The 27,829-nt window shown below is 38.7% G+C and overlaps 1 protein-coding gene and 1 long non-coding RNA gene across 19 annotated transcripts in view; one reads left to right on the plus strand and one right to left on the minus strand.

The window, feature by feature from the left end:
- The window catches only part of R3HDM1 (R3H domain containing 1), a 64,334-nt gene that overhangs the window by 4,534 nt on the left and 31,971 nt on the right, over positions 1–27,829 (plus strand). For 15 of the 18 annotated variants that reach the window (XM_015868859.2, XM_015868857.2, XM_015868856.2 and 12 more), the window contains 4 exons: positions 18,399–18,607; positions 19,439–19,649; positions 23,809–23,850; positions 24,307–24,396. In XM_015868859.2, coding sequence (XP_015724345.1) covers positions 19,479–19,649; positions 23,809–23,850; positions 24,307–24,396 — 303 coding nt within the window. In that variant the 5' untranslated portion in view covers positions 18,399–18,607; positions 19,439–19,478. The remainder of the gene's footprint in view (positions 1–18,398; positions 18,608–19,438; positions 19,650–23,808; positions 23,851–24,306; positions 24,397–27,829) is intronic. The other 3 variants (XM_015868868.2, XM_015868876.2, XM_015868863.2) reach the window with 2 other exon arrangements.
- The window catches only part of LOC107316882, a 44,861-nt gene continuing 36,682 nt past the window's right edge, over positions 19,651–27,829 (minus strand). The window contains exon 4 of the long non-coding RNA XR_001556626.2: positions 19,651–20,247. This is a non-coding gene — a long non-coding RNA (uncharacterized LOC107316882). The remainder of the gene's footprint in view (positions 20,248–27,829) is intronic.

A 27,829-nucleotide genomic window follows, 5' to 3' on the forward strand; every position in this document is an offset into this window, starting at 1 on the left:
ATTGATAGTATCTACTGATAGCAATTCTGCTTTTAGAATTAGCAGTAATAAGGGGTTTATTTTTTGTTTTCATTCTTTAATTTGTAACAAAGTTAGCAAGTGATTATTCTCCTGGCCCAGGTGTTGTGGGTTGTTTTTGTTTTTTTTTAAGCACCTCAAGGTAACACTTAGTGTATTTTCATTGCAAATAATGCATGAAAAGGATTCTAGGCACTTGCACCTTACATTGTTTTCATGGAAATGTAAGCTCCACTTCCAAGGGTGTGAAGCTGTACCTGAAGTCAGTGGGGTTATTACTCTGTGGTGTCACCAGCGGTATGGACTGGGAGAAGGAACAGGACTAAGAGCTACTTAGTGACTGGATGGAGGCAGCCATGGGATTGTTAATACCTTCTGGCTAGACTTGTGGTTAGTAAATGGATATTAATCTTTTACCACTTAAACTTCTGTGTTACTTCATAAAACATCCTAGTATTTTTTGATCCTGATGCTTTGTGTAGTAAGACTACTTCTCAAATAATGGCTCCAAAAGCAAATATCTGCAGCTATATGGATCTTCTTGCTGCTGGGAGAAGCAGCTGAGTCCAGAACAAGCCTAGCGAGAAATTATTTAAATACATCAAAGCCTCCATCCAGCATCTTGAATTAAGAGCATGTATTGGCTGAGGTTTCTACTTTAGGCTAAACTTGGAGCAGTAAGATGAACAGAATGAATGTTGTTACTAGGGTAATCCCATTATTGCAATGTATGATACTTCAATGGTAGGTTGTTTAGCCGTGATGACATTTTAGTAGTTTCTATCTAATCTTGTATTTTACTGACTCTGTAAAGTTTAATTTGCAAAGCACAAAGAGCAGTAGACTTGAGTAAGACTTGCATATCACAACAGCAGTGAAGGCTGTCCTAGCTCAGAATACAATCAGCTTTTATTTTCTGGGCTTTCCTGTTAGAATGTCGGACAGTGTTAGGTTGGATTTGCGTTCCTGTCTTCCTTGGTCCTTAACAGTTTGAAAGCTTAGACTTACTATGTTCTGTGAAGATCAAGAAATGTAAATATCTAAGTATTCTCAGTATCTTTCTTGTCCTGCCTTCCAACATGGAGTGAAATATAGGCTCATTCTAAGCAGAAAATAGCTCAGCCCATTTCTAACATTGGATTAATTGGGTGTGGGAAACCTTGAAAAGGTTTTTCAACTCTGATCAGACAGTGTGTCTGACAGTATGCCTGTGATTCAGAGCAACGTTTTAGATCACTGATGTCAATTCCAGAATGTATTGCTTGGCTGAGATCAGACTGATCTGATGGGGTTCTTGTTGCCTAGTGCTGTCCTAAATATCTTGTATCCCCGTGCTGTTCCCCTGCTGTGGTGGTGTCCTGCGGGTGTGCTGTGTCTGACCACACTAGATGCCTGTATCTGGGCAGCTCACTCACTCTTGATATAGCAAGAAAAGTTTCCTGTAGTATAAAGTTAACAGACGTTGAACTTCAGTACTGCTCATAACTTACTAACCTCAGCATATTTGTGTTTGCAGTATCAGTAGTTTTCAGTATCATTCTTCACTCGTGCCTGCAAGTACGTGGTTATAATTGCTGAGATTTTAAAATGTTGGAAACTGAGTTTGAGTTGAGCTGTGAATGTACTGATAGTAGATTGAGTGTAGGCATGGCTACTGTAAGGAGGCTGCGTTCCCTCGGGTGGTCAATGATCAATGATTGACTTCCACAGGCCGTGCTGGAGGACATGACATTGATTTTAAACTGTTCTTTGATATTTGTAGAAATATAACAAAAATCGAAGGATGCTCCCAGCTTATAACTAGGATTTTATTTTATTTTTTTAAGTGCACTTCCTCCCGCATCCTCTAATGAGGAGAAATTCTTGCTGACACTAAAAAGGAGTTTTTACTGGGCTAATTAAAAATAAAATTGGACAAATACTCATTTCCCAGTGAATCTATTCTATCCAGGTATTTGGACATTAAATAATGCTAATTACCAGCAAAATAAGGGAACGTGTGTGGACAGGTATGAAACTTAATGCTCTCTGCATTGCATGAGTATGTCTGAAAACTGTAAGAAGAGACTCCGTGGGTCCAGTCCCTTGTTGCAGGAAAGAATCAATTCTTAACTGTCTCAGATATAACATTAATTGGATTGCTGGCTGTCTCCTCTCCTGACAGATAGTATTTATTTATTCTGTTTCTTTAATGTCTCCTGTTCTCCAGCATGGCTGGCTGTGGTGGGCTTATAGCACGTGGTTTTGTGACATTTTCCTCTAGTGTAAGTAGCTCTTCTGCCCACCTGTTGTCTCCTACAACCACGTGTGCCATTTAATAGACACTAATTGCTTTTCAGTCTGTGTTTTGTCTAAATGCCCTTTTTCAGTCTCCTCTTCAGCTACCTTATTTTTGGAGTGCAGTCGTGCTTTTCATTCAAGTTTTTACCAGGGCAAATGCCATTTTTTCTATCTGATGTTTCAACAGGGCTTCATTAAAATGACTCTTGTGCTTCTGTAGGGAATTTCTCTCGTGTTGAAGAACGCATTAAGTCAGTACTCCATAATCAGCATCCTCAAGATAATCTTTTTCCTCTCTGGGTGGCACTTCCCATGTTTATGATCCACTGGTGTTATGTTACGTTTCAGGCAGCAGGACTGAAATGAAGCAAAGCTGGTCTCAGATTCATAGTTTTAATTCTTTCATCTATTTGCCCCCTCCTTTAATCTACTGCTTTTTTTAATATTTTTTTTTTAGTAAGCCTTCTAATTACCTACAATTATTTCTGTTAATCTTCTTTGTTTCTGCTGTATTTCCTGTGTGATGCCACATGTAATTCAGATAGATAATGCCTACTCCTTTTTTTTCCTAATAGATATTTCTTTATTAAACAGAGTTGTTTGGCATAATCTGTGTTGCACACGTTCTTCTCCCAACCCATTTTCTGATGACTGTGTTGCCTTTGATTCATGATTTCCTTTAAAATTTGCTGAAAACCCAGACATACGGTTATTTTCTCCTTCCATTTAGTTCTTTGTTTGTCTTACTAACATCAAATGTTACCATCATATATTTTGCAGTATACAAAAAAATTTCTGTGCTTTGAGGTTGTCCTAATCTCACGAGACAGCTGGAATTTTCTGCAGTTATTGGTTCTGCTGTTTTCAGCACTTACAGTGTGAATCTTGTTTTTGCTTTGAACGTACTCTCAACTTCAATTTCAGATATGCCATAGAGTTTTTCTCCTGCTCTTCTATTTATATAAAACACAAAACTTCTGTTAGCAAGTTCTGACTCATGTTACTTTTTGTTGCTCAGTCTGTTGTTTTTTTAAAATTATTATTTGTGTATTTTCTTTTTCTTTTCATTCAGCTGAACTTGTAGTTTTTTCTTTTAAAGGGATCTCTTCCCTTCCAGCCCTTCTTCCTTTGCTTTAGGGAATCTGTGGTGCAGGTAAGTCCCATAAGTATTCTGATGAAGAATCTTTAAGTAAGTTGGGTACATAACTATAAAATTGAAAACAGAAAATTGCAGTTTTTCATGTATGTTATTTTAACTAGTGTACCTATGTAAGGAGATGGTGCATCAGGGGCTGTGTGATTATCCTCCAGTAGATTTCCTTAGTGTGTGGCCATTTGCTTCAGTGATTATACCATGAGGTTATGTTTGGCATGTAGTGCCAAAGTTTGCATTGCTTCCTTGACAGAACTCTTTGCTCCTTAAGAAAATGAAATATTTTGGAAAGCTCTGGGTACCAGGATGGCAGAAATTGATGCTCTGTGTGTACTGTGGCCTTTTTTTTTTCCAGTCAGAGTAAGAAGGAATTGGCTTTCCATCTCCCTTGTGGTTGGCTTTGAGCAATTAGGCTGCTCTTCTAATGATATCCTTTCAAAAGTGTTCATTAAGAAGCAGCTGGATGCTGATTTTTCACTGCTTTCCCGTGTTACCAGGCTTTTCAGTTTAGCAATACAGAATCGTGCCTAACCAGCTGTTGAGTCGGGCTGTCCTGTCAGTGAGGCAATTGTCTTCTGCCCTCCCTCTGATGAGAAAGTTGAACAAAGGAATTTACAAAATTAAACTGCAATGCAGGGCACTGCTTAACACTGGATCGTAAACCCCATTTAGAAAAGCTGCTGCAGAGCACAGTAGCTCATTTATAAACAATTCAGGAGGACTAACTATAAGAATCAGATAGTGTAATCCTCTGCAATTAGAACAGCGAGTGCTGAATGATCTTCAGTTGTGGTGTGTGCAGGAAGATGGTTTGGCTGTAACAGAGTTCAGGAAGGTTTACTGGCTCAGAGGCATGGCTGATAAGATTTGACCAGATATCAGCTTTTTGGATATCAGCTTCTTTGTTATCAAACTCCAGTTTGAAAACCATTCCCAGCTCTGTATTCAGGCCTGGCTGGCTGTTGCATGTGATAACGTGTCAGTTTAGTGTGTGGCGTGTTCTAGAGCTTGACCTGAAATTAATGCATATCAATTGAAAATCTGCGAAACTCAAAGTTGTACTTAGTAAGTAGATATACTTAATGGATAATGGAATTCTCAGTTCATCTAATTGATCCTGAATGATTTTATTATCTACTTAGGCTGTTCTTTATGAACACTTTTTCATCACATCAGCTTTGTGAAGCAGCTTCGTACTTATAAAAAATTTACGTACAGTCATCATGTACTGTATGAATTTGTATCTCAGTGCATAAACTATGTTAATCTCCACGTACTGAGAACATAGATAAAATGCTCCTTACTATTTTATTGGTGATTAAAATGGAGATCTGAGGTATTTGACAAAAGAGGTGGGGTTTTTTTGGTTGTGTTTGCATATCAGTGCAGCTTCTGAACTCAGTGAACTTGCAGGAAGCATCAGCTCAGTTCTAAGTTCTAGCTTACCATCCGTCATAGTGGGCAAAAGAATAGGCACAGCTGACCTTGTCCAGGTACTCAGATTATTGCTAGCCAGTTGATCAGAGGCTTTGCTGGAAAACTGAATGAAGGAATTCAAATTAGTTCTGAAGTTCTAGTAGGACACTGAGTTATCAGAGTTGAGTAAAGGTTTTAAATTGACAAAATCCTGCCAAGTCCTGCTGCTGTTGTTTTTCAAGTGCAATAACAGAGTACCTGTAGACAGTGCGTAAGGATTCCCATGCCATAGCAGGAGTTTTCCACTTGCATGATGCTATGCAAGTGCATGATTGATAGAATATGTGCAGTTCTTCTCAGCTTGTTCCATAGGTCATTATTGTTTTGTGTGTTCCTGTCCATCTGGAATTATTCATCAGTGCAAGGATGGTCTTGGACAGAAAACTAGATTCAGAGTGTTTAAGCCAAAACTAAAAGAACAGTTTTCTGTCATGTACCTCAGGATTTTGTGCAAAAGAGCTGCTCGTGTCTTTTTGTGCTAGAACCACGGGTCCTTTTTGTTCAGCCTAGTCATCTTGCCTTGTATATCACAATGAAATGCACATTTAGGACTCTAGTAAATATACTAGACATGGCATGCAGCATTTCCAGTCGTGGTGATGAAATAAGGCTATTGCTTTTACAAATCTCACTATTCAGGAGTAGATATGAATAATTCAGTCAGCAGCCTGAGATCTTCATATATTGCCACCTGCTCATTATTCAGAACTCTCGTTACAGACTGCTGTTGCCCTAGCAACATTCTGAAAATTAGTACAGCATCTAGCAGAAAGCTTTTGTTTATCCAGCAAAGCCCACAATCCAGTGTGTAATATTGCGGGATGCTTCTGGAGTGGATATTCTAGGCCCCAGCCCTGAGTGTTTAACAAATTATCTCCTCTTATGTGGCACTAATTGAAGATTGTTTGTGTTGGTTTTTTTTAACCACAGATGTTAAGTATCGTGATTTAACTTAGTCTCCTTAGTGCCACTGCATGATTCATTTGACTATAGATATGCAAGAAAGTAACAATCCCATGTTGACTGCTGCTGTTCTCAGGGTCCTTCACTCCTTCTCTCCTGTTCATTCTTCCCTGTCTCTTGACTTTGACATGAGAAGTCACAGCTTGTTTAACCTTGAGTGCTCCATGATGTAAAGGATATATTTGTGCTCATGAACTTAACAGTAGCTGAATCTGGAGCGTGGAGGAAGAGGTGGTGTTGTTTTTAGTAAAATCCATGAATCTGCTGTTGTTGTGACCAATGGAATTTGTGTCAACTTGCTTTCGCTGTGACAAGTTAAATATACTCTCTTCTCTCACAAGATGTACGCTCAGCATCTCCTTCTGGAGCACATGGAGGGGCAGAGCTGAGATATTTCATGCTTTTGTTTTTCTTGAAGGGAGAGAAATAAATTGAGAAACAGTATTAAAAATACCCAACTTCCCAGATCCTCTTCCTTTCATTTGCACAAAGCAAATGAAATCTGCCATCTTTCCCCCAACTTCCCTTTCATTTGCAGTTCAGATCCTTGTTATGTGTTGTATTGGATCTATTTGGTTCAGCTCCTCAGTTGCTCATTCGGTTCTGAATCTGAGAAAGGATTGTGTACCTGCTCTGAAAGGAATGTTCACTCTTGGTTTATCTGACCTGTTGATTTGCAGATTCTAAGATCTGAGCAGTAAAGAGGACTCGTACTATACGATCGCTTCAGAAAAATAGGTGTTTGTTGTGACATAAAGGCCTCACTTTAAGCTCATACATTCTGTAGTGTTTTCCCTCTGAAACACTTGAGGGGTGGAAACTGATAAGAAGCAAGCTGCTCTTTCTCAGCTGCAGCCTTCACTTTCCTAGTGTTATGCAGCTGGCACTGAATCTCTATTGCTGAGTTTATAGGTGTTTAGAATTCTTTGGGGTGATAACACAACAACTGAACCCGAGCTTCCCAAACATCTTTGTTTTTTACAGATAAGAGAGCAGGCTTATGGTCTGGGGTTTTGTTGTTTCTGGGATGTTACTTGGCTCTCACTCTGCAGACAATAATGCTGGTTTACAATTAGAAGCTTCTCATAGGTCTCTACTTCTACTCCTTTGGTCTTCACAAAACTGCTGGTCATTGCATCTTTTCAATGGAAAAGGTAGATCCTTAGTTTTATTAATAGCTTGATAATTATTTGTCTAGAAATGTTATTTCCCTCCCTGTACTCACTCTCCTCAATATTCCCTCCCTTCACACGCACCATCAGCAGTGCAGTATGTTAGGTAGACATTTTGTAGAGCAGACATGAAGGTTGTGAAAGGGTTACATCCTTTTATAGAAGTAACACAATGAATGAGAATGTCCAGTAATGGGAAAAGCCAGGGGCAACATGAAGGATTAGTAACACACAGCAGCTGTGTACCCCGTATTGCATATATAAAGACCTCATTTTCCTTTTCATTCTAAAAGCAAACATTTTCTAGTTAAAGCACTGCAGTTCGTCAGCCCTGTGTCTCTGATCCTCCAGGAGTCTGGTCCTCTCCTTTTCTGTTCTGAAAATGTAAAGGCCTGGATATCGTACTGTGAGTGCTTTGGGGGAATGCAGAGCTAGAGTCCTTCTGCATTATGTGCAAAATTGAATTATGTTGGTTTTTTGGGGGGGAGTACACAAATAAAACCCAGAAATTAATAATAATTTCCCCCAACAGTAGTACAGCTGACCTAGGGAGTATTTTTTTGTCAGAATGATTCTGAAGTGGCTCTCTCTGTAGTGTATCTTCTGCTCTTGAGCAAGCCTGGGGACTCGTTCCTTCTTTAGCAAGTATCTGATTGCTTTCTAGTCAGGCTTTCATTTATCTCTTGAGTATCTCTCCTGCATGTTTGATGTGTAGTATTGCTTTGAAATTTAAATTGCTTTGAAACTTTGTATTCGCCTATCTCTTTCTGTGCTTATTCTGTTAGATAGTTTTCTGCAAATGTAATTGCTTGTGTTTGACAACAGATAAAGTTTCATGAGCACGCTCTGAGTTGAACATCAGCTAAGTTAAGGTTCTGATGTTCCTGTAAACCAGCCCTGTGTTCCAGTGCCTCTTTCCAGGATGTGAGTTGTTACTTACATTAAGCACATTGTTTCGGTATCTTTTCTTGTTCCAGAGAAATGTTAACACGTTTGATTCAAGTTATTTTATCCTAATGAGTTATTTCAGTGTTCTTTTACATGCAGTTGCATTTGGCATAGTCTCTATAAGAGACATTCATAGAGCTGTAGACACAACATCAAATGAGCATCTATACAGTACATTTCTTAGGCAGGACTACTTTGGGTAACTATTGTTCCTTCTCCAAATCCTTGTTTCTTTATAATACAAAGCAGAGATGCCCTGAAGACTGTTTGAATAGCAAGCTAAGAATTATTTCTAATTTTTTAAGGATAACTTAAATTGTTGTCAGCATTTATCGTTTTCATATGGTTTCAACGTAGTATTTGTAAAGAAATCTCTCTAAAGGGGTTAAAAACGTTGTCCACTGGCAGTTAGAATAACTAAAACAATTTGTGTTTTGGCATCTTCCTCCATAGACTGCCTCTCTGTTTTTCTTTTTTCTATTATTTTACTCTTTCCTCCTTTCCTGCACTTCAGCAGCCTTATCCAATTCACTTCAGTGAAATGGACAATTAAAGCTGCAGCATCCCACACCGGTCTGTATGAAACAGCAACTGAGTGCAACTGAAGGGAAGGTGAAGGGATTCCAATTCCCTCTTCTACAACAGTGGGTTAGAAAAGATTCTAAATGTTAAGCTAATATTTTACATCTACTTAATGTAGTTTATGTTTCCTTCCACTTATTTTGAAATTTTAAAAGCAAACTGTAGTTTTTAATTGCCGTTCCTATTAGCTTGTTTTCATTAAACATGCAAAAGAGACACTTTTTAGTAGGTTACATCTAATGGAAACTCACTGCAGACAGTTTTTGGGAATACTGTACTGGTTGTCAAATTGTTTTGATATGTTCACATGTCTTTTAAGTTTTGTTTAGATGTATGTGGTTTTAAAGATAGACAGCTTTATTATGTTGTTTGCTAGTATCATTAAATTAAATAATTATATGTCCTACCTCTGTATGTTCTTATTGAAAAGAAATGATGATGATGACAGTAGTTAATAGACTAAAGCAGCTGGCCACGAGTACACATCACAAATCTTTCTGAGTCAGTTGTTAGGCTGCTTTTAAGAATCGATTTCTAGTGATCAGTTGTTATTTATAGAGCCCTGTTACAGTAAGGGAAGTCGTTAATATGAAGCATATTTCAAAGTGCTGGTTTGCAAGTCTTAAGAGGAGCCTATAATGTTAGCATGTGTGGGATAGAATAGTAAAATGACTTGGGATGTTCTGCTTTTCCAGTTTTTACGGCACTTGTCTCTATTTCTGTATCAGATACATTGCCATGTATGTCTGATAATGCAGTTAACAGATTTAAACAATTGGCCCAGTTCTTCTCTCCATTGGTGCTGCTCTGCTTCCTGCTCTGTGCCCCCAGCAGTTTGTTGCTCATCTGAATGATTTAAAAATAAACAAACTACTAGACTGGCCGTACTTGGTTGAAAACTGAGATGCCTGGAGTGAGCACCATTGCTATTGGCTGCTAGTAGGAATGGAGGCGAACATAGAGGTAGCAGAAGAGGAGAACAAAAAGGAAGATTTAGACCTGTCCCAGATAGTAGCAGTCTCAGCACCAAAAGATCTCGTCTCTTTATTTCAAATAGCATCTTATTTCAAATAGCATCCTGATCTCCTGTTGGTTGGGAACTACTGTATCCCAGTATCACCTTCTGGCCATGGAAGCTCTGCATGTGAACTGCTCCATTTGCGTCCAGCCTAAGATGGTCTGTGGGATTCTTCAGAGCAGTAGCTGGAGAAATACAGACAGGGGAGCATCGTTGTGCGGCACACTGAGCTTTGTGGCAGTGCTGCAGGTGGGGCAGCAACAGCAGCTTCTTGCGAGTGAGAAAATTATAAAAGCCTCCTATGGATATTGCCTTTGGAAGGCAATATAATTGCATAATTGGCTTGCCAGAATAACTGTCTTATTTTTTTCCACCTCTCTTTTTAGTAAATGTTTATCTTCCTTGTGCTCTGATAGTGGCCATGTGCCACTCCAGAAAACATTGTGATGTTCGTACTACCAGTTGAAAAGCTGCATTTATCTGCTAGCACAGTGAACTAACTTGCTGATTCTTGTTGTATTCACGGTGTCAAATAGAAGAAATAAATTTTTTTACAATGAAATTAATGTGTTTACAATACAGATGGTTTAAACTTCTTTAAACAACTGACTCAAACATCAGAATGCCCTTGAGTGTAGAATAAACTTCGACTTTGGAAGCAGTCTGGCTGTGCTGGAGAATGCTTATAGCAAATGCAATGAACATCTATACAGCCATCTTACAGCACAGTCACATTTTCAGAAGGGTTTTGCATCAGTTGCTTTGCATTGCCAATGAGGAACTCAATCTGGGCTGTGTGTTTGGTGGCTGTGTCCCTTGCAGCATGGCACCCAGCTGCTGGTTTTCTATTGTCTGAGTGGCTTCAGTGAGCATGTCCGTCTGCTTTGTAACGTGTAAATAGAATTAAGATTGATCTTAATTCTTAAGTCTGTGACTCTTGTTCTGGGGAGAGGTGGACAATGCCTGATTGGAAGCTTCATTGCATGTTGGATTACCAAACCCATTTTGCAGTGTGTAGTATCTGTGGCCCTAAGCAGAATTGTTCTGGCCTATGAACTTGGAGTCTGCTGCTACCATTGTCTTCTGCTGAAACTTGTGCCTCTAACAGAGACCCTTTTTATTCCCTGTTCTTATACCTATAAATACCAATGGAGAAATGCAAACTTATATATTCCAGGCATAGAATTTAATTCCGTATTAAAGTTGTTAGCTGCCATGTTCGGTTTGTATGCTCGTTTTCTGAATGAAATGGTTTGTATCTTTCAATAAAGCCGCTGTTTGAAGGATACCTGTTGAAAATTGCAATGCTTTGGCTTATTTACTTAAAATACTTTTAATAAAATATTGTTGAAAAATATCAATTCTAATATTTTGAAGTAGATGTTATGTGTTGAAACAGAAGAGGGATAAAAAGTGAGGAGCTGGGGTTGGAGTTGGTGTGAAGTATGAGTGCAGAGCCGTGTTCACATCTGCAGCGGAGCTCCCAGAGGAGAAGCAGCACAAGAGCCAGGAGGTGGCAGCTGCCAGTGGGGTCTCTGAACGATGGATGCTAAGCCAGCCGAACCTCCGTCAGCACAGTTGTGTCTATAGAGATTTTGCTGGTACAGCGATGTCATGTGAGAAGGGCATTCATTTCACCTTGCAGGCCAACAGAACAATGTTAGCAAAATTAAAGGCAATTTAGCTGACTTTCATAAGCAGTTCTAGTAGTTTTTTCTTCTTGAGACGAGCGTGTACTTCAGCGAGAGGCTTTGTCATTCAGCGCTTATTTTCCACTAGTTTTCCACTAGCTTTGCTGTTTCTGAAGTGGATGGTGTTTGAGAGGTGACTTCGATAATGTTCAGGCTAAAATGACTTTTGTCTGACGCTTTAAGCTGCCCTGAGCAGGTGCCTGTGAGACAATGGTACCAAAACCTGGCTTGAAGGCAGTTTTAAAAATGTTTCTTTCCCTCTGTCTCCCTCTTCAGCCGAAAAGGAAAGGTGGGAGCAGAACAGTTCCTGATGCTGCTACAAATTTAACTGGATAAACTGCTTAATATTATTATTTCCCTGAGAGTGGACCAGCCATAGAGTTGTGTTTTGTAACATGTTTTCATCCAACAGAGATTGTTCAAAGCTAGAATGTTCATTTTTTAAGGAGCCCTGAACTCATGCATTGAACTTCTGTCAGGCAGTATTGTGGTATGCCATCTCCTTTCTTTTTCTAAAGGATTTTGGTGGTCAGAATTGCTTCTATTTAACAACGTATGTTTTCACACCAAACAAAAACACCTTAAGCCTGCTGGATTGAGAAGCTCAGATGAACCTTTTTGTTGCCTTATGTTGTAGTGGTGCTTGATTTGTGAGGACTCTTTCCCACACCATGAGGAGCCCAGACAAGGTTGTTTAAGTCCTTGGATGTACTTTGGACTTTTAGGATACCATCAGAGGACTAATAAGAGAACAGCAGTGCTGCATGCAGAGTGATCCCGCTCTGGGAGACCCTGCTGAGGATGCACTGTATGGTGCCAGTGTTTTTGCAGACTGTCAGTCTTCTTCTAGGACAGAATGTTTAAGTTTATAAATGAGGGATCACCTTAGCCTTGCTTGTTGCTAAATTCCTTATTCTCCTGCACACAGCTGTATTCCTCAGAGCGTTATCTTGACTTGCTGTTTTTGCTGTCAGCCAGGTGTTGCTCAGTGTTACTCAGAATAATAATTGCACACACAACAAAAGTCAAGAGTGCAGCCAGTGAAGGTCTGTGTGAGCTTAAACACCACTGAGGGGGTGTGTCTAACATGCAAAACCACTCTCTTCTAACAGCTTTTGCTGTTGTATTGGTACCCCTACAGCAGAGGTTAATTTTGGAACAAGCAGAGTAACTCTGTGTCATTCTTTTATATTCCCATCCATCATCTTACTGTTCTGTTGAAAATCTGATTAGTAAATAGCTTACTTCTTATTTGATTCAATTAGCATCTTCTAATGCTAATGCAGTAAATAGCATTCTAGTGTTAACTGTATAAAGTAAAAAAAAAACAGAAAACTGTGGATGGTAGCATTGGGAAATGCATTTATCTGTCAGTTACATGAATTAAGGTCAGTGAAGCACGGATTCATTTGTACAGCATTTTTTTTAGTGCATGAATATAAACAATCAACATTATTTGGACCCACACTTTATGTTCTTATTTAAATGCTGCACTATAAGTCATTTCTGCATATCATAGTTAAATAAGGAACCCAACATCCCTTGCTCCTTTTTAAATCATTTGGCAGTGCTCAAACTTAGGACATAAGAGATCATGTAGAAAGTATGTGCAGTTATTCATTGGCTTTCTGGAAGGTGGGAGCAGCTGGCTCTCAGTGATTCCAATTTCTTTCTTTGATAAGTGCACAGAGTTGCTTTGAATTTTATGGTAAATGAAGGTTAGTTGTTAGGTGAGCTGTGAATTCAGAAAGCCTGTGACCCCATGGACTGCAGTGGTAAAGCTGTGAGAGAAGGAGGGTGAAACATTGATTTCAGAGCCTGCCTTGTTGCTCTCAGAGCATCTGAGAGTGTAGCCTGGCCTGTTGGCAGGAGGGAGAATTGTTGCTCCCACTGCAATCCTTTACTCTCCAAGCTGGGAGTTTCAGGATTGTGTCTGTTATTTTCCTTTCCCTTTACTCATTCTTTTCTCCCTTTTCCTGCCTCTTTCCTAAGGAGAATTTCCCAGAAGGGGCTTGGTCTGTTCCTAATGCAGGTGCCAGTCATCTTGCTCATTCTTTGTCTTGGGAATCATCAATTGACTGTCAATTAATAGACGGTTTGTTTTGTTCTTATCCAAAAATATTAATCTACACCTGCACATAGACAACTGCACTGATGCTGTTGAACAGGGTCCTTAGTTGACCACTGTGGTGCTGCTGACGCAAAACTTGCCTCTACAAAAGGAAGGAGGAGCGGTTCTTTCTCTGTTCCTCGTTGCTAACTTGATGCTGAATAGCACTCGGAACAACTCTTGTGTGCACCAGTGGAACTCGGTAGCCAGCAAAAACTTACCCTAGCAAAAGAGCTTCATGGTTTTCAGTCACTTTTTGTTGAATCAAACCATGGAAAAGTTTAGCAGACACGAGAGCTGGTGTAAAGGTGAAGGTGGGACCGTGCCCCAGCAGCATGGGCAGATGTACAGAGAGAGAAAGGAAAAAAGATGACCTTCCCTTCTTAGCACCAGTGTGTTTATTTGATTATTTGGGCCCATACTTTCTTATGTTCTTATTTAAATGCTGAGGACTTGTTAGTTGACCACTACTGCTAGTGGTCCTCAACAACTAAGCAGTAGCTAGATGCAATAATACTTTCAGTTATACCCGTAGTTTGTGTTCTTATAAGAATGAGATAATTTTGATCAATATCTTTTTGCTTAAGGCATAAACATTTTTTCCCTTTCATCGTAACAAAGAAACATAAGTGAGTTCTTTGTGGTTTTGGTTAGTTGGGCAGATGGATGTTTTGATCATACAAACCCTGAGGTTATGATGCTAACATAAATATGTTTATATGGTATTAAAATGTTGCTTAAAATAATTGAGATGAAACATAAAAGCTCTTGTTGTATGGCATGTCTTCTGTATAGGAGTCTTTGAAGATCTTTTCTTCTTGGGATAGTACGTACCTTTCTCAGTTAGAAGGAAAAGGGGGGGAGTGGACTGGGGAGGAAAGAATTAGTACTTATGAAGCTCTGCTGTGCTCATCAATCAGTCCTCCACGTCAGCTGTGGAGGAAGCTACTCCACATATAAGTTATGGTGCACTTGTAAGTTATGGTAAGAAATTTGAGGCCAGTGGTTTTATTTTGTTTTCCTTCACGTAGGTGCTGTAACAGACTCCTTGAAATGATATGGTTCCTGTACAAAGCTCTCCCAAAGGAGAAATCACATGAATTTGTAGGTTCTCCTCAGTCAGTGTAGCTTCTGGTGTGGATAATGCTAGTCTAGTATGTTTGTAGTAAAGGCAATTCTTGTTTAATACGGAGAATTTTTAATGCATTTTTTTCCTCCTTGATACTTCCGCTCTGGGGAGGATTATCTTTATAATCCTGCTTAGCAAGTAAACCACACACTGATTCCACTCAGTTCTATGGAATCCAGCATGCACAGTATAGAAAATAACCTGCCACTGTGATTCTCTGGGCGTCTGTACATGCATGTGTACGTATGTACGTGCAGTGTGGAGAAGAGGAGCTGCGGAGGAGACCTTCCTGCCCTCTGCAGATCCCTGAAAGGAGGTTGTGGCAAAGGTGTGAGGGTTGGCCTCTACTCCCTGGTTATAAAGTGTAGCAAAATCAAACCAGCAGCAGAAATATGTGATTGTTCATATAATTTCAGATTGATGTAGTTTATCCCCAACTGTTTCCCAGCTGAGATGTGAGCGCAGTTCTCTCTTGTCTCTTCATTTGATGGTGAAGATGGTTCTCATAGGAGTGATGGAGGAGTCCTGATCGCTGACCAGCAAACTTCTGTATGTTCATCTCATCTGGGTTTGTTCTTCTGAAAGCTGTGGAGTCTTTGGAAGTATGAAGTGTTCTGTGAGCAGTTGCAGGGAATGTTGACATACCAGAGAAAATCAATTTCTGTTTGTATCTCTTCTCACATTTAGTATGTGGAAAGTGCATAACAACCATGTACCAAAGTGGTACAATTCCAACATATATGTGAAAAGCTGGGGCAAATACCGGACTTGCTTCCTGCCTGTGTCTGTGCCTGAATGTTCGCTATTACTTTTTCCCAGCTGCTACCTGGTGTTGTATCTCACCTTTCTTTCCTAGCGCTGTGATCTAGTGCTGGGATAGTCAGCTCCATTCCTGGCCATTCCTGCCTCACATTCTAATACAGTCTTTGCTACTTTTTTTTTCCTCCATGCTGTTTTACATGAACTCAAGTGTCTGGCTTCAGGGAGAGTACACACGGGTAATTGAGTTCCAGCCTTTCCTACTCAGATAATACAGTTAAAGTAACTTCTGACTCCTGAAGAGAATTACAACTCTGTATAAAACTAGAGCAACTGTTGGGCACTGAGACAAGGTAAACAGCTGCACTCTGCTGGGAGATTTCTGAATCACTTGCAGCAATGCTAACTGGGAATTTAGTACTGACTGTGAGTTTGACTATCAGATTAGGGGGATAAACTACTTATAACAATAAAAATGACATACATATTGAACACAGCAGCAGATATTCTGTAGACATGTTGAAATAGCTGATGAGCAGAAGCTTGTTTAAGAAATGAATTTTCATTTGCCCATTTTACTGGCAGTGTATCTGCTTTGTGTGTTGAGTGTAGATTTCAACCCCCCACTCTTCCAATCCAATTTCCTGCCCTGTATTTGATGGATACCAGTTATTTTGTCAGCTGATCCATTTTGTTGTTTATTTTTGATAGGTTTTTTCCCACCATGACAGTATCAATAATTGCTTCAGCAAAGAATGGAGAGTCACCTTTTCTCTTCATCTTCTTTTCAAAGGAATTGATTTCTTCTATCCTGTGCAGAGTAGAGCTTCCTATCTTTATCTTCATTGCCTAACAAGGAGCACATAGGAGTCTTGATGCCTATTACAGAAATTGGATTAAGTTGAGTAGATCCTGTTCCCAGAAATATCCTCGCTCATTACAAGTCAATTTAGCACTTTGCAAATGATGGTTTTCAAGTCAGAAACTGAAGCAAGAGATCCAAATGTTTTATATGTCTCAGAATTCTGTCATAAAACTTGGTGGCTTTGCTTGATGATTCCTTTTGATGTCTTTTTTTTATCACTTGCACTTTGGGTTACTGAAAAGAAAGCAGTAAAAGCACAGCACTGATGTTTTAATTTTATTTTTCTGACTGAAAAGTGTGTGCCTTCCTTGTGCAAGGCTTCCATCTCACAGCTTATAATAACAGTTTTCCCTCTGAGAACAACTGTCTGGATTAAGTGGTTACTGCTTTTCAGAAGGAGAAATGAGAGAATTTAAGGTGATCAGTGGTATGCTGTTATCTAGGTGATGAAGGGGAAGAGTGTGCATTTCATCTTATATTTTATCTAGACTGTGCAGAAGGATGTCCACGGTCTGTCTGCAGCACATAAAAGTACTTAAGTCTGTTTGATCCAATCTGTGTAATAACAGAAACTAGAATTGAATCTCAGGTATGGATTTGTCTCAACCAGAAGGAAGTTGGGTGGTAGGATGCTGTCCAAGTAACTCACGGTTGTGGCTCACAAATCACAATATTGCTCTATGAATTTCAGTTAATCTGGTGTTTTTTTGTTTGTTTGGGGTTTTTTTTTAAGCAAAAATTAGGTAAGCTGAAATTCAGTTTTCTATTATGTATCTCTTGCTGTTGATCTGAAGCAAAGGCTAAATCGGCAGGCTTTAAATCTATCTATAGTTGAGAAATCTGTACAAAGCAAGGATAACATTGTTTGCAGTAAGGTTGCTTTACAAAATAAGGACTTTTTGCATACTGATCTTGAAGGCTGCCATAAGCAAAGCATGTAGATCTTTGCAGTATGAGTTGCAGTGAGGTGAATGCTGGTAATGCTTTTTGGTGTATAAGAGGCACAAGTGAATTTGTGGAAAAATAATGGAATGAAGAACTTCCAATATGTATAGAGACGGTGCTGACTGCTGTCACTGCACTTGTGACCTGGATAGTGTGAAGCAGGTAAATTAGATTTTAATTTCTGGGGTTATATTTGCAACTGTACATAATCTCTTTCTTCAGCCTGTAATCTTTTTAAATCATTTTTCTAAATGCGATTTAAATGCTGTCAGTTAAACTGAAAAGCATCTGTATTCAGATTGTGTAAACATTGAAGGTTTGTGTGAGCGCCTTCATAAGTCTTAAATCTCCATCTGGATTGTCTGGAAAAACAAACTCAGCAGCCAAACAGCACCACTTCCCTGCATTTCTATCGTTTATTTCCAGTTTGTTCTTTCATCTCTAATCCTTTCCCATCCATTAACTATTCAGCAAATCAGATGTTTTGAAAACATGGCCCGGCCTTTTTATTTTCCATGCTTCTTTGAGCCCAAACATCTGTAGTATCATGTATTTATCTCCTATTTAACTCTGCTGCCTGAGATCTGATACTGATCTGTGGCTGGGGAACAGGTCTGTGTACCATTCTAGCCATCTTATAGCGCACATTTTTCACATCCCTAAGGTGCAGCTTGTGGCAGGCACTTCACATCTTTCAGGATACGTCTTTTGGCCCCTTCTTCCTGCATGTACTGCAGCTCCTCATGTTGAAAGGGAGCGGTTTAGGGCAGATTCGTTACTTACAGTGGTTAAAATTCTTTGTAACCACAGAAGAAATGGCTCATTTGTTTCTCATTTCACTTTAAACATTTGGATGTTTTTCACTTGTTGGTTTGTTTTCCTGAAACTGTTCTAATTATCTTGTTACTCACATGGAAATTAAACAGTTGAGCTGGGGTAACAGAAGGTATTCTTGGCGTTCATTATCATTTGTACTGTCTTTATAATAAGCCCTGGGATAGATGTGATGAATGTGTTTGGGGAAAGCAGTACAGATCCTCGCAGGCTTCATTTAGGCTTATCTTTCAGAGTTGAGCTACACTCCTTGGCTACTGAGATGCTTGTCTGATGAAAACTATTACTGCTGCTACTGGCTAAGCAAGTAGAATGAATACATACAAGAAATGGAGATTCTGTGCTTTTTTTAAATGGCTGTTCAGGTTCTTGGATTGGTCACACCCCTGTGTACCCCCAAGGAAGATTATCATGTACTTCAGTTGTCAATGTGTAAAATTTATTTATTTCTTTAGGCGTTTGAAAGGGATGTTCTTGCTGATTCAAGACAACATCGTTCTGTCCGGGACTTTACACTGGGGATAAGGACATGGGACTCCTCCTGCCAGATTCCAGATGGTTCATTACAACTGACATCTTTGCTGACAACTGTGAAAAGGAACTTCGGATTATTTTATTTTGTTTTTGTGGGAAACCACGATCCCCAAACTGTAGGACATATCAGGTAATTAATCCAAATACTTACTTAGACTTTTCTGTACATTATTTGATTAAATTATAAACATACTCTTGGTTTCCTTAAAGAAATGTAATATTCTTGGTTTTACATCTTATACTCCAACTGAGTAATGGGAATAAATTTTATCTTGTATTTTTAAGGAAAACTGGAGTGGTTCTGTTATTGGCTTTAGTGATTAGACTTCTCTTTACATTTGTAATTATTATAAGTGATTGTTATTAACAACTGTTGATAATTTTTTGATAATACTAATTGCTGTTTCTAGCTGTCTTTGCTTTTGAGAGTGTGCCTCGTTTAATATCAAGGCTAGTTTCACTACGCTTAGTGTGTTAGACAGCTCCTGCATTCAGAACCTGTTGCACTATTACTGGCAATTAGGAAGCTTAACATTTTAATGAAACTCATCCATGTTTGCACGCTTGGTTCATTGTAATTTAATTACTTCCAGCTCTTTATGTGTAATTCTTCCTTCCATTCAAATGAGTAAATCTTTCCTTGTTTCGATTGGAACCTAACTTGATTCAGAGCATTGGAATGCCTAGGAATTTGTTTTTAAAATACAGAAAGGAAAATCTGCAAGTGTCATCCAACAATGTGGTGCTTAGTTCTGTCATATAGAAAGTGTGCTGTTATGTGCTTCTGATAGAAGTGGTAAAAAGAAATTGATCACTCCTTCCTTCTGATATGAGACAGGAGGAATGTAACAGGAAAGCAAATCATCTTCACAGCAACACAACTTTTATTTTGGGTGGCTGTTTAAGTGTGTATTTCCTAAAATAAAAATACTCAGTGATTCACTTTTTCTTTGTCCTCAAGGTTCCGTGTTTCTTGTAGAATTTTAAAATAATCTTTTCTAATGAGGATGTCTGATATTCTTACTGTAAAAGATGAAACTGATGCAATGAAGGGTTCAGAAGCTGAATTTAAAGATACAGACCCAGTTGAAAACCTTACAAAATCAGGAAGTCAGGAGCAGATTCAAGTGGAAAAGGATGAAAATTGTCCCGATAGCAAAAACAATATGCCGGTAAGAAGCATTTCTCTTTATTTTTCACTCATGTATTGTGTTAAATGAGTCTTTCTCATTGTCTTCTCATTTTTATTGTGATCTCCTTATATATTAATTTGACACAGATCCGGAGAACTTTTCTTCACATCTGTTTGTGTTCATATATGTATGAAGGTCAGTCCTTTTTAGTTGTTTGATTTTGATAAGTGGTTTTCACAGGAACCAGACAGGTTGTCCGTTATTTATGTTCTTGTGGGTGCACATGGGAAGCTGAGTCAAGGCTTTTCTGTTACAGCAGAACAAGGGGAAAACTTGGCACTTTGAACATCTTCAGCTGCTGCTGAAGAGAATTTGCTGTATTGAGAATACACTGTATAGAACAATAGGATTTGGTCAAGACACTGAAATAATGAGCGTTGCTAGTATCCATGTAGCACCGCAGAACAGCTCAGCATTTCTACCCTGAGTAGGAGTGACCAACCCAGGGCTACGGGTGGCTCAGGTTTAACTCCTACAGAGTAGCTGTCCTGCATGAGGCTGAAGTATTCTGATGACAGTGATCCAAGTCCTGGGTGTTAGAGGAATCAAATCAGCAGTCTGAGTCCAGCCATTCTCCCTGCATCAGTGGCAGAGGGAAACAGTGAGTTTTTATCCCATCTTGGCTATCCCTGTACTTATGTACCTTTCCTTTTCCATAGTATTCCCCCACTTGACAGATGTGTTGTGTAATCTGTCAGGTTGGAAAGGTTAGGTTGTCCTAACAGAAGGGTTGGTATGTATAAATGTATTATCTTTACAAGGTAGGAGACATACCTACAAAAACTAACGGCATCAAATTTCGAGTAAGATGTGCAGGAGGTAAATAGTGTGAAATGTTTTGTATTAAGAAAGCAGACACACCAGCGTTAGTGCCAGTAAAGGATGTGTGGAAACATATTTGATACCTCTGAGGTTCGGTTATGCAGTTACCACGTAAGCTCAGGAGATGGGACTGTCACAATGGACAAACTGGCTGACTCCTGGCTGAGGGCTAGAAAAAGACAGGTTTCTAAGAAGACTTGGGAGCTTGTGTTTGAGAAGAAATTAACTTTCTATAAGAATTCTTCCATCTATGGGTTGTTAATAATAATAATAAAAAAGATAAAAGCTGTTATCAGGGTATGGAATATGGTAGTGTTCTTTTGTGGGTTGCAGAAACAGGAGAGCGGCTTATTAGATTCTTGTTATTGAGAATTGAACAAAACTTTCTTTTGGGACTAGCTTTGTTCATTACTAGCAATTCAATATTCTGCTGAGCGAACTAAGCTTTATCTGCTAGCTTAAATTGCTTCCAAATGAATCTTGTCAACTACTGTAATAACACAGTTGTACTCTTTAATATCTTCTGATTTTATTAAAGCTGGTATCAGTGTAAACAGAGAGCTTTATGGGGGGGAAAATAAAGTTCTTAAAATGAAGTAGCATATGAGAAACAGCTACTGAAATGCGGGTAGATATTAGAACTGAGCTGGTAATCTCTTTAATCTCTTTAATGAATGGAATATCCCAGTAGTCATGAAAAATGAATGTGTATGGTTTCTTTTCAGTAAGTTGGAAGAATCTCATTCACATTTTCTCATTCAACAAGTAGTGTAGAAGCTTATGAGGCACAAGACGCAGATTGCCTTCCTGCAAACAGGCGTTCCTGCACAGAGAAATGAAACCATCCATGGCTACAGGCTTTGCTTTTAGCTCTGGCTTCTTTGGCAGGGGTTTTGGTTGGTTGATTTTGTTCTTGTGTGGGAGAAATATCTGGTGGCAGAGATAATTTTGTAGCATACACACCAGGAACTGTACAGCTGAGTAAAGAAAACGTCTTTTTGATGCAGACAGTTTACTGTCTTCTTCATTTAGTGTAAATGTGAATGTTGTGTTCAGGAGTCTCTGTCAGAACCAGAACATTGCCATGACTTGAATAGTGAAATTAAAAATTGAGCTAGTTGTCTGAGAGCATTGATTTTAGGATTGGTAGGGAGACAGTTGTGAAGTGGAGCCTAGTCAGTGTAGGGCTCAGCAAGTGTGTGTATCTGTATTCTGTTAACATCACTTGTCCAATGGTAGCTGATAGAGCAAATAGAGATATTGCTTTCTAAGTTGCAATTTAATTTCTTTACAATCAAGTAAGAAACTAGCTACAATTGTTCCTCTGTCTCAACCTATCACGGTTTGTATGCTTCTGGGACTCCATATTTGAGTAACAGCTCATTACATTTTGATGTGCAGCTTTGACCAACTTCTAGATTATTTTGGGATGTTGTGCACCAAACTGCTGTTGCGTACAATGGGAATGTGAAAAATGTCTCATTAGAGTACATGGGTATCTTTCCTGGGCTTTTTGAGCAATATAAGAGTGGCACGGAGCTTTTAGTTTCTCTGTTCCACAGCTGAGTTCCCTGGAGCCTTTCTCTGCCTCATTCTCAGCTATTTTGGTCTCTTCAGTACTACCTTTGTTTCCAGAATGTGACTTAGTGATTTCTAATAGGCCCATGATTAGATAGATACTGTTCAGCTTTTGAACTGTTGAAAATGCTTCTGTGGCCAATGGTGAAACTATTTTTTCCAATTTTGATCATTAGTCATCTTCTCCTGTGTCATGGAAAATTGCTGTCAGTACTCACCAGTACAAGACAGGAAGTAACCATAGATCATGCTGTTTTTTCTGTCTTTGCAAAGCTATGTACAGTTGGTAGGTAGGACTCTAACACTTAAGTGGTTTTAAAATCAGTCTGGTTTAGTAGAAAGGTGAAAACCTCTTTTGTTCAGGTCTACTTTTACAATTACTTTACTACACTATGTACCCTATATTTGAACTCACCTGGGGTAATTGGTTCAGTGTTAATCGATAAGGGTTGGGAAAGCATCCCATTCTTAAAACTCTGTAGCTTGATATGATGCAAACTTTGCTCAGGATATACAGAGTGCCAGCTTTCAGTAAACTATGCGTAATTTCAGCAGATGATAAAAGGACAAAATGTTTTTCAGACACCAACAAGGCTGTCTCTATTGTTGAAGGTATGGGAAAAGCTGAACTGTGCTCAAAATTTCAGGGGAAAAAAGAAAAGACATAGCAGTTCAGTTTGCTTTCAGTGCTATTTAAGGTCCTTCACACAGTGAAATGAGTAATACTTAAACAAGCAGCCCTTCTGCTCTTCACTGAAGCTGGGGCAAAAAACACACTTGATACTTGAGGAAAGTGACAGAAAGTAGCTGTTGTTGTTTCGTAGCTTTTCATTTAAAAGGGAATGTTGTCCATTAAATGAGATCTGAAACAGTATTACGGATGTTACCTCTCACATACAATTGTTAGGCTTACTCTTAGTGAAACCAGTTCTATTAAAGGCTTGAACATTCATCAGTTTGAGTTCTGTAGTGAAACCAGTACTTAATCTGTTACAGCACTGTGAGTGCCTCTGTACCTGTGGAGCTGTCACAGGAATTTGTTCAAACTTGGAGGTTAAAAGCCTGTCAAACACTTCTTTGCTCTGAATGTACATTTCAGTGATGCATGCTGTCCCAGAATTGTGGTAATCTTGGAATCTTGGAAGTGAGTGTGTCCTTGGGTAGTAAACTGCTTAACTAAAGCAAAACTTTTGATCAGCAACCTGTTCTAAAGTTGTTCTTTATAGCTCCTAATCTTTTAATTATTTATAAAATGTAAATTAAATAATCATTAGCACATATATTAATTACATTGTAGGGGCTTTTTTCTTCTTCCCTCTCCTTCCATACCGTCATTTTTCCAGATAGGTTTCAGGAATGGGAGGAAAATTTATAAAAACAAACTCATGTTACCAAGGGAATTGGGACAGGAGAATTTTAAATGCAGGAGGTAGCAGGGAGTTCAAACTACGTGGATCTTACTGAGTGAGATTAATGCTTACGTTTGTAAGATGTCTATTGTTACATCTTTTTTATAAATGTCTTCTGTTACAAATGAAGAAAGAGAGCTTGAGAACAGGCACAATGAAGAAGGGAAAGCATACAGTCCTTCAGCCAAAAGCACCTGCTGTTGCTTTCATAGTCTTGACCATCACATCAGCAATAACTGTTAAATCTTTCTCTGTTATGCAGACTTTTACATGAATGAGTTGAACTATTAAGTTTAATATAAACCTTTTCTGTTGTGCCTATCATTCAGCGGCCAGTGCAGGCTTTTGGACAGACAGCAAAAAGGTCGAAGGTACAGTAGACTTGTGTGCTGGCATGCTGAGGAAGCCCTCCGTGCTTGATATGAAGCCTTGTTACGTTGTGAACAGTGCCTTTAGTTTTACCCTTTCTTTTCTGGCGATGAAGCTTTGTTTTATTCTGTTGGATTTTTTTGTCTTGCCTAGTTGTCTGCTTTTGTGGTTTGCCTTTATATTTTTGGTGGCTTCTTATTGTTATGGATGGACAGAAACACTTTCCCAAAGATTTTATTTCCTTTCCATTAGATGTGCTCTGTTGTGCTTGATAGTGCCTTTAGAACTGCCATTGCTTTGGTATTTTCTTCCTGAAGGAAGTAATTTATTGAAAATATTAAAAAAGCTGTTCTCAGCCAATTTGTTTTATGTAAATTGAATGGAAAATATAACGGCTTCTGGTATCTTCGTGGAACTTTGATAAGCCATAGTTTTTAATTTTACATACTTTCCTTTAGTCAAACACAAAGTTAAAGTTAGTTCGGAGCCTTGCTGTATGTGAAGAATATCCACCACCTCCTACAGCTGAAATATCACAGGACCTCCAGGTAAAAGTCACATTACTGAAGTTTTGAAACAAGTTGAAGTAACTTACTATTCAGAAGAAAGTCTTTTGGATGCTCTTTAAATATGTAGATAACATATTTAATTTAAAAAACATCAGTACAGCTTTAATAGTGATGGTGATGTCTGGTAAAGAATCTGCTGTTCTGAACAACAGTGACTGGTATCAGGGAATGCAAGGAGCGAGGCTTTGTTAGTTCTTCCATTTTTCTAGCATTACAGTGCGTGGTAGTTAATGCTGTGTGCCTTCATTAAGACAGCCAGGAAAACAGCGTGGTTGATATGCAGCATAATTTAACAGCTTTATATTTAGATGATTTAAGCAGTTTTAAAATTTGGTGTTTTGAGTGAATTTATGCATGTTATTAATAACTGCGGGTGGTTGTCTGAACGCATGCCTGAGGTATTGCTGAAGATTAATTTGTTTATATATTCAAAGAAAATCCTAAATACTGGATAAAATATATAAAATGCTTTAAAGTCCAGCTTCTCTGACTTTATCCCTAGAGTGCAATACTGTTACCAGTCCTAGTTTGGGTATGGACGATGGGCGTTGAAATGGTTTTCATGCTGTTCTTGTTTTCACTCCTAACAAAAGTTTAATTATTGTTCATCTTCATACTGACTTATTTTGCTGTTATCTGCAAAGCTTCTGAACTGTCTTTTTGTGAAAAGTCTCACTTTGTGTAACAAGCAAAGGAACCAGTAGGAGCGGGTGAGAATTTGTTGCTGTGAGAGATGCATTTCAGTTTTGGGGAGTGAAAGAGTGTGAGAACTCAAACTAATTAAACATCATAGGAATGAGCCACAAAGTCTGTGTCTAGGATTTGTTCTTGGAACTGTGAAAACAGTGTTTTTCCCAGTCCTTCTGTAACGTACTTGAAGAGTTAACTGGAGAAATTTGGAAACCGGGCCAGCTGATGTAATAAAAAATCCAATTCTTAGGAAGAGCTGTACAGCATGTGGAGTAAGAGATAAAAAGACAACAGAAAAGTTGATGCCGCGTGCTGTGATCTATTATCCTGTAATGTTTCCTGTAAGGCTACTGAAAGTGACTAGGAGATGAGGGTTGAGGCAGTAGGGCTTAGCTGTGTCACTGCATCTTATTCCAAGAGGAGACAATCCTCATTGGACGAACTGTTCATCCACTGCATATTTCAAACATAAGTCATCAGGATTTTTTAGTACTCTTGCACTGTATGACACCACACACTTAATGGTTTAAAATCACAGACTCTCATAGTTATCATTCTCTGCAGGTGACATTTGTTGCAGTGTCTTGTGGGAATTTCTCCTTTGCGCTTTGCAATATACGCAGCTTATTTTACCTTTGTAATACACTATTTCTTTATTCTTTTGCCATCCTTTGTCTAACCTTAGCTGCTGGGATTGTTCTGATTCTGTACACTCTGATACATGAAGTATAAATACTAGATCAGGTTGATTAATCAGCTCTTAATAAGAAAAAGCTGGCTTTGTGTCTGTGACATTGATATGGGTAACCAGCAAATTGATTGCTAAAAGATGGAACTTCTCTAACAAAATGAAACAACCCAAAGTGGGAAAAATGAAAACAGAAGATGGCAATCAACAAAGTCTGTAATGATGGTTTAAATTGACTCGAGTGAATTGAGATTGTGGCTGATTTTAGAGAGTGATGGTGAAAGCTGAGAACCCAGAATGCAGATCCTTTGAGTAACTGCTCTGTAAAGCTTCTTGGCTCCTTTCTCTTTATTCAAGTGTATTAAGCTGCAGGCATTTTTCAGATTTTTTATGGGTTAGGTTTGTTTGTATGTTTGTTCTTTGCTTTTTGGCTTTTTTAAAGTCAAAATTTGATGATAATTCATGCTTCTGCATTTAGGATTTGAGATTGGAAGGTCATTTGCTTTACAACAAAGTGTTAATTCAGTAGGCTGGCAGAGACGAGCTATCACTATAGTGGGATTAAATGAAAATTCTAAGGAACAGAAGCTAAAGTATTTTCCAGTGGCTTTCCCATGAAGTAGGTCACGCTTAATTAGATGCTATAGGTTGTAAAGCATGAAATCACAAGAAAATGCCCTTTGGTACACAGTTCTGTGTCACACTTTGAAGTAGAATTGGTCGTAATAGAATTGGCTGTTCAGATGGCTCTCGTTTTTAGCTCTTGTTGCAGAAAGAAGCATAAAAATGATTACTTGCTCTGAAATCCTTTGACTGAACTATTGCTATATGATTTTTTAAAAACTTTGGCTATGTACTCTATGTACTCTAAACCTATCCAATCAATGTTCAAATAAGAGAAAATCAGACTATGAAAAGTCATAAGGGACTTAATTTTGTAGTGTATTTTAAAATGGAGAATAGCATGTTGCCTTGGTAGATCTGAGGCACGATTTATTTCTTAATATGACAATCACCATGTTTGGTTTTGTTTTTTGAAGTAGCAGTTGCATAGCTGCTAGGTGGACAGTCACTGTTAACTTTGTAGTGACAAACAATTTGTGTTAGCTGAGGTTGTGCCAAGAGGTGTTTGCATGTGAAACGGTCTTTAGCCTTGGTAAATCCTGACTGTGTTTGCAGGATAGGAGAGTGGTAGACAAATAGCTGTGGGGCAGCTCTGTGAGCTGGGTTGGGAAGAATTGCATCTTCTACAATGGGATGGGTAACAGCATAAACTCAGTTATCTCTGGGGAAGCAAAACAGATGTTTGAGAAACTTCCAGGTAAAAGGAATGTGGAGTGCTCTTACAGGTCAGGATCAATGGTCCACATCTTGGGACCACTCCAATAAGGAATTTGTTTCTGTTCCTCTCATCTTAGTATGTTTTTGCTGTCTGAGATATGATAGTCCTTCATTAGTAGTTTAGTTAAAGATAAAAGAGGAACGAAAAACAAGATGTTACTTGTCCACTCGTTAGGGAACTGTTGTGTCACTTGTCTTTAAAAGGAAAGTTCTGTTTTGCTCTACCTGGGAAAAGGGTTTCATGATAATTCGCCTGTGTTGTATAGAAAGGTGGGTTTTTGAGATGACTGCACACAAAGATACATTATCAAAATACACAAGAGGAATCTAAGCCTTGATTGCATTAAAGTTTGCAAATTTAGCCTTGGTATATTCTACTCTAAGTATTTCATCTTTGTGTGTGTGAATCTGATAGCAGTGGTCTGTCTGTCAACGAGATTGAAGGATTTGTTTTATTCCGTAATGGAGGGGGAAATATAGATGATGCACACTACCTAAAAACATAGGTATGTAGAATTCATATAAAAATTGGAATATTTTCTTTATGTCTCAAGATACTTCAGACTCACTTTGAAATAGCCTGGAAATGAATCTAAATTCTAAAATATTTATTGCTTTCTGAGTCTTCTCAATAGTTTTTGATTTGCTAGCAAGTAACTTGGTTTTGTTTGTCTAGAGTGTATGTGTGATCAG

Source organism: Coturnix japonica, chromosome 7 (genome assembly GCF_001577835.2).
Source record: "Coturnix japonica isolate 7356 chromosome 7, Coturnix japonica 2.1, whole genome shotgun sequence".
Classification (NCBI taxonomy): domain Eukaryota; kingdom Metazoa; phylum Chordata; class Aves; order Galliformes; family Phasianidae; genus Coturnix; species Coturnix japonica.